Genomic DNA, 14,917 nt, shown 5'->3' on the forward strand with positions numbered 1-14,917 from the left:
TTAGCTATGCTTATTTTAAGAATTCCTTATTCGCTTTATCATTAGCAACCTCTCTGATTCTCTCTCCTTTGAAATGGTCCTTTATGCTTACCTCTTTGATCAAGCTATTGGTCTGCTGTCCTAACATCCTCCTTTGTGACTTGATGTCAGATTGTGTTTGATAATGCTCTTGCGAAGCACCTTGGAATGTATTACTATGTTTAAGCTTTCAAATGCCAACTGTTGTTGAGCTGTCCATTTGTTAAATATGTGTGTGCGTGCATAATTTCAAGCCAAATCTCTCTTGTAGTTATTTTAATTAACCTGTTTGAACGTATTGTGACGTATGGGGCACCTTCTGGCCAAGAGGGAAGGACTTTTATCACTGTGCCACAAGAGCCCTTATTATTTTTTTGTGCATCTATTTAAAAAGGATATTGAATAGATTGTGATTGTGTATTTGTAAATTTGTTCCATTATGTGTCTCACTGATGTAACTTCACATTGCCAGAGCCCCACAGATGTGAATATACTGTTTGTGTTTTCAGATTTATTTCAGGCATATCCCATATAAAAGCCACTCGTATAATATTTGCAGTCTAATTTATTACAATTTAAAAGAGCGCATTGAAAATAAAAGCTCATAAGTGCGTGTGATAATTATACTTTGTTAGTTTGCACTCATTGACCAGTCCTGTTTATTGAATAATTTGGAATATTTTGTTTTTTAGATGAAAACTGTCAGTGTTGCCTTAGTTCTATGCCTGAACGTTGGTGTGGACCCCCCAGATGTGGTGAAAACTACTCCCTGTGCTCGTTTAGAGTGTTGGATAGGTGAGTAACCTCTTAAATTTGAGTGATAATATATTCATTTATGACTTGGTTCATATTCTCATTCATATTTCTGAATTTTTATTGTTTTTGGCCAATAACTCTCAGAACATAAAGTTTTAATTTTATCTTCACTCTTTTAATCCAAGAGGTAGGAAAGCAATCTGTGCTGCTATTGAGAGTTGTGCAACATGTTATTTCATGACCTGCATCTCCCAAGTGGTAAAATCTCCTTCCTAACTGACTATCTTCAGCTTGGAAACATATCATTTGGGGAATCGGTGCTTTATCTAACCACTTGCTGAGAGTTTGATGGTGTACCAAAGCACTGAATCACAAACCATTACATGTTTCAAATTGTCAGTTTTTGGAAATAACCAGATGGACTGCAGTTACTTTTCTTGTTTCACGACCTGTTATGTTTAAGAACATACACTTGTGTTTTTGCTCAAAATTTGAGTGCATTCATTAATTGCTCTGGACAATTTATCTGTCTTTTTAATCATTTGTTGTTTGCTGAATTAGTGGTTATTTTTACACAGAAATTGTGCTTTGGTTGATGTTTCCAAATAGATGTGATTTAATGTAGTGCAAGAGTTTGAACAGTTCCTCAACCCCCAGGCAAGTTTATTAGTTTAGCCATGTCAATGAGGAGTGACATTACTGAGAGGGGAAAATAAACAACCCAAATTGCTTTCGTAAGTCATGCTTGTGTAACCTCTAGATTTTGTTTCCGGGAGGGAAAGGGGAACAGAAAAGGTGAGAAAATGTAAGGACTTCATATTTGGTTCAATGAATAAATAATTAAATTATTTGGGAAGACAAAATGGAGTAACAATTAGTTTTAGATCAATTTAGATTTAACTGTTAATGCATCAAATCTGTTAGAACTGGTTGAAGCTTGAGAAGATGCAAATCATCAATTAACACAAGAGTCCACCTTCTGTTGCACTGTTATATATGTATGATGTGGCTGTAACTACAAATTCTGATTTTGTTCAACTTTTAAGTATAAGCACAATAGATACTTGAAAAATGGAGGCGGGATAGAAATACCTAGGATCATAGAATCCCAACAGTGCAGAAGCAGGCTATTTGGTCCATTTGAGTCCACACCAGCCCTCGGAAGAACATCCCACCCCCACTCATCCCCTACCCTATCCCTGTAACCCTGCATTTCCATGGCTAACCCACCTAGCCTGCATATCCCTGGGCACTATGTGCAATTTAGTCTGGCCAATCCACCTAACATGCACATCTTTGGACTGTGCGAGGAAACCCAAGCAGGCAGAGGGACAATATGTGGAGTTGGCACAAATCGAGCCAGGGTCCCAGGTGCTGTGAGGCAGCATGATAACCACTGAGCCACTCTGTCAATGGCCGTTTTCTTAACAAAATGTTACCTTTCTCTCAGTATTTTCCCAGTTTTGAAGATGTTGATTTTTTTTCCTGGAGGTTGGTATTTTGCTCAAGTGTACCTACTTCATATATGCGTTGGGATTGTAAGTATAGGCAGATGATTTAACTGGTCTGCTTGGTCATCTTCCTTGATTCCCACATACTCACTTCTGCCCGTAGTCCCTGAATACTGATGAGGAAAGGAGTTTTGATCATTAGAAAAATGGAGTTACTTTCCTCCTTAATGCAAGGCACTGCAATTAATTATTAGTTCAACCAGCCCAAATAAGATATTGATTAATTCAGTCAAAACCAGGGGCTGAATCTGGGACGTTGCTGTTTCTTAAATAACATGTCTCCTCAATGCAGCATTGTCTCCGTCTTACCATTAGCGTTAGGTGGTCTGACTTGCTTTTATAAAATAAAGCCTGCTCCTATATTGTACAGTTGGTTCTTCAGTTTGAGTAACAATTCTGAACATTGGTATACATATGGAAAAATTGCAATTCACAGAAAAATTCAGTCTTGTGCAAAGTGTAGCTAATTTTAAAGTCGAAGGGTTTGCTTTGTTTGAAGCAATGTATTGTTTGGCACAAAATTCCAATTATGCAGTGTAGGATTTTGATTCAGGTTCTTGGTGTTCTATGTAATATTTGTTACAGATATTTATTACAAAACTATAAAGGCAGTATTAGCAAAACTTTTGCAACTATCTTAACTGTGAAAATTGGTTGAGGCCAAGAGTGGATTTGGCCCCTCAGGAGGGAGCTTGGAATAGAATCACTTTGGGTTGAGGCACACTTTGGCTCATGGAGTGTTATAAGGTCCAAATTAACCTTACAAACTCAGCTAAAGAAAGTGGAGTCACAGGTAGACAGGGCAGTCAAGGCGGCTTTTGGCACACTGACCTTCATCAGTCAGGATGTTGAGTATGGAACCTGGAAAGTTATGTTGCAATTGTGCAGGACGTTGGTGAGTCCACACTTGGAGTATTGTGTTCAGTTTTGGTCACCTTGTTGCAGGAAGGATCTTATTAAACTGGAAAGAGTGCAGAAGAAATTTCCAAGGATGTTGTCAGGACTTGATGGTCTGAGTTATAGGGAGAGGTTGGACAAGCTAGGACATTTTTCTGTAGAGCGTAGGAGACTGGGGGGGGGGATCTTATAGGGGTGTATAAGACTGTGCGAGCATGGATAGGGTGAATGACTCAGACTTTTTCTAGGGTTGGGGAATCGAGGACTAGAGGGCATCAGTTTAAGGTTAGAGGGGAAAGAATAAAAGGGAACCTGAGGGGCAACTTTTTTACACAGGGTGGTATGCATATGGAACGAGCTGCCAATGGAAGTGGTTGAGGCGGGTACGTTAACAGCATTTAAAAAACATTTGGACAAATACAAGGATAGGAAAGGCTTAGTAGACTATGGGCCAAGTGCAGGGAAATGGAGTTAGTGTAGATGCACATTTTGATTAGCACGGACCAGTTTGGGCCAAAGGGCCTGTCTCCGTGCTCTAGGACTCGATGACTCTCTATGACTGGAAAGAGCGTTAGCTCACTATAAAATGCAAAGAGCTCTCGTGACACAGTGGTTCAAGCCCCATCTGCTCCACAGATGGGTAATGTCATTGCTGAGCTTGCTTGATGTTTTCTCTGTTTTCTTTTCCCCCCCCCAAACTATCATTTTGGTGGCTGGGATGGGTTGGTGTGATTAGTTTTGGATGATGTTCACTTGGAAGCTTGTGCCAATGTCAGTAAATAGAGCTGTGCTTTCTCTATGTAGCATTGATTTAGCTTGGGTATTAAGGTCCTCTGAGGCTCAAACTGCCAAGCATTTTCTCTTTAGAAAATACAGTGAACATTATTGAGTTATTTACAAAAATGTTCCTTCATTCAAAAGAATTTTTTTGAAGCAGCCTGAATTGTTCTTGTGAAGGTCTTTCGGCCTGTGTCCTTTGGGAAAAAATATCTGCTTTGCACTATAAAGTAAGGACAGCAAATTAAAGGAACTACCTGTTGCTGTGTTAATTAGTAGCTTTGATCCATAATGAACCGTTTAAAGTTGTTTAATTTGTTCATCTACATATTTCCAAATTTGATCAATGAAGCAGTGGTTGGGAGGATTCACTGGTTCAGATTTAGTCTCATGTCATGGATATCCAAGCACCTTTTTTTTTCAGTCGTTTGTGTGATGTGGCTGTTGCTGGCTGAGCCAGCATTTATTGCCTGTCCCTAGTTGCCCTTCAGAAGGTGGTGATGAGCTTCTGCCTTGAACCACTGCAATCCACCATATCATTAGGGAGGAAATTCCTGGATTTTGGGTCAGAAACGTGGAATGGTAATATTTTCAAGTCAGCATAGGGAGTGACTTGGAAGAGAACTTGCAGGTTTATTATTATCTGTTCGTGGGATGTGGGCATCACTGGTTTAGTCCAGCATTTATTGACCCTCCGTGATTGACTAGAGGGTAGTTAAAAGTTGCTGTGGGTCTGGAGTCACATGTAGGCCAGAACAGGTAAGGATGGCAATTTCCTTCTCTCAAGGACATTCGCGAACCAGATGGCATTTCCAATAATTGGCAGTGGATTCTCCGGCATCATAAAACTCCAAATTTTTATTGAATTCAAATCCCACCATCTGTCATGGCAGGATTTGAACCCAGGTACCCAGAACATCACCTGGGTCTCTGGATTAACAGTCCATGTTACATGTTACCTCCCATGTTCCCATATATCTGCTGCTTTTGGCCTTCTAGATCAGAGTGGTCGTGAGTTTGGAAGGTGCTCTCTGAGGGTCTTTAGTGCATTTCTGTGCTGCATCTTGTAGATAGTACACCGCTGTTACTGAGTGCCGGTGGTAGAGGGAATGAATGTTGATTGATGTCGTGCTAATCAAGTGGGCTGCTTTGGCTTGAATGGTATCAAGCTTCCAAAGTGGTGTTGGAGCTGCATCCATCCAGGCAAGTGGGAAATATTCTATCACACTCCTGACTTGTGCCTTGTAGATGATGGGAAGTCTTTGGGGAGTCAGGAGCTGAGTTACTCACTGCAGTATTCTCAGTATTTGATGTACTCTTGTAGCCACTGTGTTGATGTGATTCATTTCTGAAGATATTAAATAAGTTGTTCTTTACTTTAATGGCTGTACCTTGGATTTCTATCAGACATAGGCCACACCACTCTTAGTCAGCTATCATACTAGTTATGGTGAATTCTAATTACTTCGCCATCAAAGCGTAGTAAACATGCTGCTGGAGGATTGACAACCTCTCTTCACACCAGGCTGAGGCATCAGTGCTAATTACTTCTCAAGTGCAGTCTGTCATGCTACTTGGTATTCAAAAACTGTTTGGAATAGACTTTTCTTTAAGAATTCAGTTTTGTTGTTTAGAATATAGATCAATACAACTTTTGAGAAGATTTGTAGCTCGGGTTGAGGTCAGGTTGTAAGTTTCCTCGCTAAGCTGGCAAGCTTGTTTTCAAACGTTTCGTCACTATGCTAAGTAACATCATCAGTGAGCCTCCGGTGAAGCGCTGGTGTTCTGTCCTACTTTATTTGTGTGTCTCGGTCTCTTAAGGTGGATGATAAGACACCTGAGAGATGATTACCAGACTGCTCCGACCCCTTGGCATCATGGTAGCCCATAAACCTACCAATACACTGAAACAGCTACTGATGATCTTAAAGGACTCTATACCAATAACCAGCAAAACGAATGTCATTTACAAAATACCTTGCAAGGCCTGTAACAAACACTGCCATTGGACAAACAGGCAGAAAGCTAGCCACCAGGATACACCAACTAGCCACCAAAAGTCATGAGCCACTATCACTAAGTATCCTTACACACAGACGAAGAAGGGCACCACTTTGACTGAGACAACACATCCCTCCTAAAACGGGCTAAACAGAGACACGCACGGGAATTCCCAGAGGCCTGGCGTTCAAACCGGAACTCCATCAATAAACACATCGATTTGGGTCCCATTTACTAATCTCTGAGAAAAAGAACAGGAAATGATATCACCCACCTTAAACGACCAAGAGACACAAATAGAAAGTGGGACACCAGTGCCTCACTGAAGGCTCACTGATGATGTTACCTAGCATGGTGACAAAACATCTGGAAACAAACCTGTCGGCTCAGTGAGCAAACTTACAACCTATAGATCAATACAGCATAGGAACAGGCCCTTTGGCCTGCGATGTTGTGCCACGCATGACGCCAAATCTCTTCTGTGTGCCCTTGGTCCATGTACCTCCATTCTTCTCACATTTGTGTGCTTAACTAAAAAGATCCTTAAATGTATCTGCCTCCGTCAGCATCCCTGGTACTGCATTCCAGACTCCTACCATATTCTGTGTAAGAAAAAGACTTGCCCCTCACGTCTCTTTTAAACTTTCTGCCTCTCACTTTAAGTTAGACAATTCAATGTTAGGAAAAAGATTCTGGCCATCAACCCTATCTATGCACCTTATAATTTTATAGACTTCTATCAAGTCTCCCCTCAGCCTCTGTTGCTCAAGAGAAAACAGCCTGCATTTTCTAGTCCCTCTTTATAGTTCATGCCCTCTAATTCAGGCAGCAGCCTGGTAAGTCTCTTCTGCATGCTCTTCAAAGCCTCCACATCGTTCCTGTAATATGGTGACCAGAATTGAACACAGTACTCTGAGTGTGGCCTAACCAAAGTCTAATTGTATTTAAATGTCTAGTTAAAGAACAGTGCTCCTAGAAATACTTTGACTTTGTCTTTACCCTTTTGAAAGATGGATGAGAAATGCCAGGGAAAACAGTGAACAAAACGAATATGTGAGCATTTTCAGAGCAAATTGAAATCACAAATGTACGTAAGGCTCTTTGGCAGTTTGGTTCAAAACAAAAAAAACTGATTTAATTTCTTCTTCTCCCTTCATTAGAAATATTGAAGGTATATATTGAATGACTCCAATGTCTGTGCCTGATACCTTACCCAGTTGTCATTGCTTCTGTCCCTGGTTCCAATATGGACAAGATTTAACTGGAATCCGTGCTTATGTTTAATGCTTTTTTACTACTATTCTGTGTACCCTTATGTAGCTCCTTTTGTATTCTGTCTGTCAAGATGCCATGAAATTCAATTGTTTTAAAAATCCTTTATCGTAAGGGTAATACCAACGTTTCCACGCTTTTAAGACTTGGATTTAATTCAATTGGCTCAGTGACCAATATTGAATCTCAGTGAAGATAAAACACTTTGGATTGCAATCCAATAACATCCTGTTTACTTTGCTATTTGCCACTGTGCAGTGAGTGGAGGTAGCTAGGTTATCACTGTCTGCACATCTATCAACCATTTTCCTAGCTAGTTTAACTCTATTCACTATTGTCAAATCAATGAACATCGCAATGTCCCAATAAATTTGGAATGAGCCAAAGTAATACCTGTGTGAGGAGACAGTAGTGTTGTCACTGGACTAATAACCTAGAGACTCGGGTAATGCTCTGAGAAACCCACCACAATAGATAGTGGATTTGAATTTTAACTAGTGCAGGCACAATGGGCCGAATGGTCTCCTTCTGAGTTGTAATGATCCTGTGTCAAGAGAAGGACTGGTCACTCGACCTGAAATGTTATTTCTGATTTCTCTCCACAGATGCTGCCAGAACTGCTGAGCTTTTCCAGCAAATTCTACTTTTGTGTTTGTGATTCTGTGTAGTACCTTAGCAAACCCCTTTTGGAAATTGAAATGCATTGCATCCACTGCTTTTTTCCTTTGTCTATCTTGTCTGATATCTCCTCAAAAATAATTCTAATAATTTTGTGTGGCATGACTTTCCCTTATGAAGTCGTGCTGACTCTGTTGCACATGCAATAGCAAAGTTTAAGAGGCATTTATGAACAGGCAGAGGATAGAGGGGTACAGACCATAAACAGGCAGATGGGATTGTTCAGAATAACATCATGGTTGGCACAGACATGATGGGCTGAAGGACGTATTCATGTATTGTACTGTTTTTTTGTTCAGAAACAAAGTATAGCAAATTTCAAACCTTTTTTCAGAAATAACTGAGAAACTAATTGAAGTTAGATGGAATTGATTATTGGAGGACTATAAAATGAAAATTAACACCAAGGCAGTATTGAGGGGGTGGTGTATTGGAGATGTCATCTTTCAATGAGCTCTTAAACTGAGTTATAGTCTGCACTGTCAAGTGGATGTAAAAGATGTCATGCCGTTATTTTAAAGAAGGGTATGGGAATTATGTCTGACCAATGTTTATCCCTCAATCAGTTTCACAAAAGCAAATTAATTGGTCATTGATATGATACAAATTGTGGAAGTTGCCTATGAATAAATTGGCTGACCTCTTTTTCCATGTGACTACACAGTGTCTGCTTCCAAAAATGTTTAATTGTCTAAGAGTTTTAGGATGTTGTGTGGAAATGAAAGGTGCTAAATCGTCTTATTGGAATAGCACCCAGAATTTGAGAAGGGGCAGATCCAATTGAACTGACTTCCATGTGTTTTTTAAAGGAAGGGTCAGCCTGAGTGGAGATTAGAAAACCCATGACTTTTTGTTGGGTGTGTAAAAAGCAGTATTAACCATTTGGGCTGAATGGCTTGTTTCCATTCTGTGACCTTATGTTTGTGTGCAGAATTTAATAGTTTTGTTAAAGGCAATCATTGGTGGCACGATAGAGTTCAGTGTTTTTAGCACCTTAGTTGTGAAATGTATAATTCAAAGCAGTGGTAAAGAAATATCCACTAAATTTGCATTCACTAAAACCTGCATCCTACTAAATTATTCTCGCATAATAGTATCCTGTTGTGTTAATGGCATTCTACTAAATGAAGGTGGATCCTGTTTTGTCCCTGGAGCAACAGTAATTGCCACTTAAATTATTTCAATGCTATTACTTTTTAATATATTTACCAAAGGTTTAAATGTTTACTAATGCTGATTCCATGAGCTTTAAGTGTAATTAGTTTTGAAATGTAGTTACTGAAACAGGGAATAGATGGTACGGTGACTGGAGTGGCATGGAGACTCGGTGGTTAGCACTGCTGCCTCACAGCACCAGGGTCCCAGGTTCGATTCCAGCCTTGGGTGACTGTCTGTGTGGAGTTTGCACATTTTCCCCGTGTCTGCGTGCGTTTCCTCTGGGTGTTCCGGTTTCCTTCCACAATCCAAAGATATGTAGGGCAGGTGAATTGGCCATGCTAAATTGTCCATAGTGTTAGGTGCATTAGTCAGAGGGTAAACGGGTCTGGGTGGGTTGCTCTTCGGAGGGTCGGTGTGGACTGGTTGGGCCAAAGGGCTTGCTTCCACACTGTAGGGAATCTAATCTAATCAAGTGGTGAGCACTAGATGCCGAATGAATTAATTAAAGTGAATAATATTATTTATTGTACTTTGCTTAATTTATTTTTTAAAAACTTTGGCTGTTCCATTTAAATCCAACCTCAATATGAAGTTATGTACTTTAGTAGAAAAATAGAGGCATAGACTATTTTCTAAATTGAGAAAGGCTTCAGAAATCTGAACCACAAACTGGCTTAGGAGGCCTCATTCGGGATTCTTTTAAGGGTTCAGTTGGTAGTTAGGAAGGCAAATGCCATGTTAGCTTTCATTTCAGGATGGCCAGAATACAAGAGCAGTGACACACAACTTAGGCTGTATAGGACTCTGGTCAGACTGCATTTGGAATATTGTGAGCAGTTTTGGGCTCCGTATTTAAAGAAGGATGTGCTGTCCTTGGAGGGGTTCCAGAAAGGGTTTACAAGAATTATTGCAGGATGAAGGACTTTTATGAGGAGTGGTTGAGAACTCTGCGTCTGTACTTGATAGAATTTAGAAGGATGAAAGGGGAATCTCATTGAATACTGAAAGGCCTGGATAGAGTGGCTGTGATGTTGATGCTCCAACTTGTGGGAGAGACTAGGACTTGGGGCACAGCCTTCGAGTGAAGGGATGACTCTTTAGAACTGAGATGAGGAGAAATTTCTTCAGCCAAAGGGTGATTAATTTGTGGGACGCATTGTTACAGACGGCTGTGGAAGCCAAGTCATTGAATGTCTTTGAGAGAAAGAAGTTCTTGATTAGTAAGGGTTCAAGGAAAATAACAGGATGAACTTAGGACAGTTAGGTTGACAAAACTATCAATCATGATCGAATAGTGGATCAGACTCAATGGGCCAGATGGCCTAATCTTGCTCCAATATGTTGGTCTTAGAAAGAATCCACTAAAGACAGAATCTTGCACAAGCTTAATTCAGTTGCAACTTTGTTCTGAATTTAATAAGGTTTGGAGGAAAAGGCAAGTTATATGTGAACAAGCAGACCATGCAATTTACTTCGAATTGTATAATAGCCATTAATGTTAGAAATATTGGCTGGCGATCATTCAAAATCTGGTATCTGTTTTCAGGGATATTTGAGAATATGTTGCTGTTTGATTGTTGGCCTCAGCAATCCTGCGGAGAATAGTCTATGCCATTATCAGTTCCTACAGCAGTGCAATGCTCAGAAATGCCACTTCAGAATAATTTAGCATGAGATCGTGAGTTTTTATCAGTTCCAGTTCAAGGAGGTGGTCAAAATTATTTGTTTGAGTTTATCAGTGACACTCATTCATTTGTCTGTTCATTTTTGTTAAATAAAGGCTTGTGAGAGTTTGAAAGCAAAGTATAAAATTTTAAATACCTGCTCTCCAGTTCTGTCCACAGATACTACCAGACCTGCTGAGTATTTCCAGAATTTTCAGATGTTAATTTCACATTTCCAGCATCCAGTGGATGTTACTTTTGTGTGAGGTTGCAAATCGCTGTTGCCCCTCAGAAGTGGTCATTGTGGTAGAGATGAATGATGCAATATGTCATGCAGTTGTACAGTTGCCACAGTGAAAAGTTGGGTCTGTAGGCAGTCTAAGTTTAAAGGCGGAATTAAAGATAGACGGCAATTGTGACTTTGTAGGAATATAATTTGAATAACGTGCAGTTTTTCACCTTTCTTAAATTATGGTTGAGCAGGAAGAGAGACGAGTTGCATCATCATTATTATCAGCATCATCATCATTATCACTGCCAATTCTTCAGTCATATAGTTAACAACTGAAGGTCTGCGTGGATAGCCAGCTGTTGATCCTCCACGAGAAGCCCATCTTTCCAGCATCCCCCTCCCTACCTTAGTCTTGTTAGGTTTCTGAACCAGGATAGGAGAGTGTTGTACAGCCCCATAACTACACAGTATCCACTGTGTAGTTAAGGGGCTTCCCTTGGTCCATTTACATTAACGAAAAACTATGATAATTGCTAATGTCTGTCAATTAGCCTCTTTTCCCAGAAAGTGAACATTTGTTTGTTCATTCATGACAATGGGCATTTTTGGGCAATAAAGACGAGTCTTGCCTTGTGAAGTTGATGGTGAGCTATTTCCATGAATCACTAGAATCCCAATATAAGCTACTTCCACAGTACTTTGTTAGTTTTTCACTGCAGCATGACACAACTGAGTGGTTTAATGAGCCCATTACAGGCAGCAGCAGAGATTACCTTGTGCATTGAAATATTTTTGCATTAATGTCTTGCAGATCCACTGTCCATGAGCCCACAAAAAGCATTGGAAAGTATTGGTGCTAATTTACAGAAGCAGTATGAAAATTGGCAACCAAGGGTGAGTTTTATTTATTCAGCATTGGGAATAAATTTAGCAAATTGCATTGAAATTATTGGGCATTTATTAAGTAAGCAGCTATAACGAAACTTGTAACTATATGCTATTTAATAAGTGGAATCTGAATATTATCTGATTGAGGAAGTATGTTGCCATTGTCAGCCTTTGAGCTGATGGAGTGTTTCTGCAGATCATTCTGTCATTTCAGACTGTGTACTTTGAAGCTTCTGTTTTACCGTTGGCAGTAACCTGAAGTCTTTGTGCCCTCTACATTTCTGTTAACTGCTGCAAAATCACTGCATTTAACTACAGTATTACTCCATTATTTCCTTAATACTGTGTTACAATTAGGCAAACACCCATTTCTTCAGTCATATGTCAGAGTTTGTTTTGGTAACTTGTAAACTTAATTTACAATTTGAGTTATAGCTTATATTTTTGTTACAATTGATGAATAAAAAAAATGACTGGACATTCAATTGCTTGTAAATTGAGCCTTTTCTGTTTTATACTCTTGCGGTTGAGTAGTCTTTGATTTCTGAACCTAGTTGAAAATGCATGACATGGTCAGCATCTGATATGATTGCTGCTGACACGCCAAAGGAACTAGAAAGTGAGGGCTGCAGATGCTGGAGATCAGAGTCGAAAAGTGTGGTGGTGAAAAGCACAGCCGGTCAGGCAGCATCCGAGGAGCAGGAGAATCGACGTTTCGGGCATGACCTTTACTGATGAAGAGCTCATGCTTGAAACATCGACTCTCCTGCTCCTCGGATGCTGCCTGACCGGCTGTGCTTTCTCAGCACCACAGTTTTCGACAATGTCAAAGGAACTGATTAATTGATATTTATCTGTATTTGTCTTTCTTGAGCATATTTCTGAATTTGGCTGAAAGCGAAGCTTTCAAGCACAGCCTGAGGAGCTGAATAACGAACCATGGTTTGTAAATTCCATCAGTGTTAAGTTTGTTGTCTTTGTTGTAAAGGTCACTTTTGTACCACATTTAATGATCTTGAACAAATTTGAGATTCAGGGTGATTGAAAATGTGTTATGTAATATGTGTAGTTTTGAAAGATAGACCAAAAAAAGTTTATCTGCCTAAAATGGTCAGTATGATCCTGTCTGCTTTTAAAACTCAGTTTTTATTGTCTTCTGTTTTGTAGGTTAAGAGACTTTTTTTTTGTAGAGCATTCAGTGGGGGATATTTCTTTACATGAATTTTGTGACAAAATTGTTACAAATGATGTGTCATTTTTGCATTTTGTGCAAATATTGTTGTCTTGGATCAGTCATAATTTTGCTTTCATCCGTCAAGATGTGAGCCTCTCTTACTTTTCGAAAGAGAAGTTTCTTGCCTTTTCTGTTCCGAATAGTCCTTTTAAGATTTTCTTTGTAGCTTCAAACTTGATATTTTTTGTATCGCGTGGTGAATTAGAACAATACTGACCTCATTCAGAAAAAACTCCTTTTGGATATTTGAAAACAGATATTCACAAATTACTGCAGATACTGCCTGACCAGCTGAGTATTTCATGCATTTTCGGTTCTACATTTCGTTATAGTGATGATTTTCCAGGTAATTTACTTTTCCAAAGTTATTGAAGATCATGATGTGGTTGTGCCAATGTTGGACTGGGGTGGACAAAGTTTAGAAATTTCTCAATAGTCCAACAGGGTTATTTGGAAGCACTAGCTTTTGGAGTGCTGCTCCTTCTTCAGGTAGCTTTGGCAGAGGATCATAAGACACAGAATTTATGGCACAAGATTAGTGTTATGCAACTGAAATATATTGAACAAACCTAAATTGCTGTTAAGCCTTTCATCTTTGAGAATGGGTTTCGGGTTTTGATTCATTAATATGTAAATCCCAGAGCTACTTTTTAAGTCACGTTCTTGAAATAACTGAAGGTTTTATTGCAAAAAGGTGACATCTCAGCTCAGACAGTGCATTAAAGATGTGAGGTTAGAGTCTGTCTGTATCCCAATCTTGAGCCAGACTGGTTCTATTTCTAAAGTAGGAATTTACAAAATATTACATGGATTGACTGCCTGCAGATCGTGTGTTTTTTGAGAAAAGTAGAAGTAGCTGCCAATGCAAATTCATCCCATAGATTTACGTGTTTTTGTGTGTGTGTGTGTGTGTGTGTGTGAGAGAGAGAGAGAGAGAGAGAGAGAGAGAGATGGAATATAAGCCTGTGAAAGTGTATGTGTGTGTCTGTGAATGAGCGAGGGTCTGTGTGAGTGAGTATTTAAGATTGTGTGTGTGTGTGTGTGTGTGTGTGTATATAGTGTAGTGGGGTCACCTGCAGTGTGACATGAATCCAGGGTCCCAGTTCCTTGTGTTCATGTTATACTACAGGTGACCTCACTGCTCTGTACACTCTCTCACGCACACTTACACTCACGCAGACCCCCTCTCATACACACGCTGTCTGTCTCTTGTGCACGCACAATCACAAAAACACACTCCCCACACCCCCACACTCAGGGGTATACGCCATCATGCTCTCACACTTTATCAAGCATACACATATGCAAGTGCGCACACACTCATGGAAGCGCACACACAAGTCTGTGGGGTGAATTTGCATTTGCAGAATTATATTTGCAGATACAATCTATTTTGCTCAAAAAATGCACAATCTGCAGGCAGTCAATTCTCTATGGTAGCTTTTCGGTTCACTTTCATTGACCTTTATCACTCCACTCCAGGTGGATTGACTGACTGGTTAGGGCATTGCTCTGAGAAATGTACCAGCAAATGGCTGTCATCCATGTTGTGTTGAAAAAGTGTGTATATGTGTTATTTCTATGGAAAAAAAAGCCCTGTGTATTAATAGGTAGCTTTCAGTGCATGCACGTGTGGTGCACACTGTGAGCACAACTGACAATCGTAATTGGTTGTCACCATAATTCCTTGCACTTTCAGAATTCTTGAGCAAATTTGCCCAATTGCACAATCACATTTAATGTTAGATGCTGCAGTTTTGCAAGCACAGGCTGGTTGTGTATAGTCAGTACCCTGCTTCATGTGAGCAGCCGAAGAGAGAGAGTGTCATAG

At 39.8% G+C, this 14,917-nt stretch overlaps 1 protein-coding gene across 1 annotated transcript in view; it reads left to right on the top strand.

Moving 5' to 3' along the window:
• rptor (regulatory associated protein of MTOR, complex 1) overlaps positions 1 to 14,917 on the top strand; it is a 392,084-nt gene that overhangs the window by 32,731 nt on the left and 344,436 nt on the right. Inside the window, exons 2-3 of the mRNA XM_072558758.1 lie at positions 711 to 813; positions 11,776 to 11,858. Coding sequence (XP_072414859.1) covers positions 711 to 813; positions 11,776 to 11,858 — 186 coding nt within the window. The remainder of the gene's footprint in view (positions 1 to 710; positions 814 to 11,775; positions 11,859 to 14,917) is intronic.

The sequence above is a fragment of the Chiloscyllium punctatum genome, chromosome 39 (genome assembly GCF_047496795.1).
Source record: "Chiloscyllium punctatum isolate Juve2018m chromosome 39, sChiPun1.3, whole genome shotgun sequence".
In the NCBI taxonomy this organism is placed as follows: domain Eukaryota; kingdom Metazoa; phylum Chordata; class Chondrichthyes; order Orectolobiformes; family Hemiscylliidae; genus Chiloscyllium; species Chiloscyllium punctatum.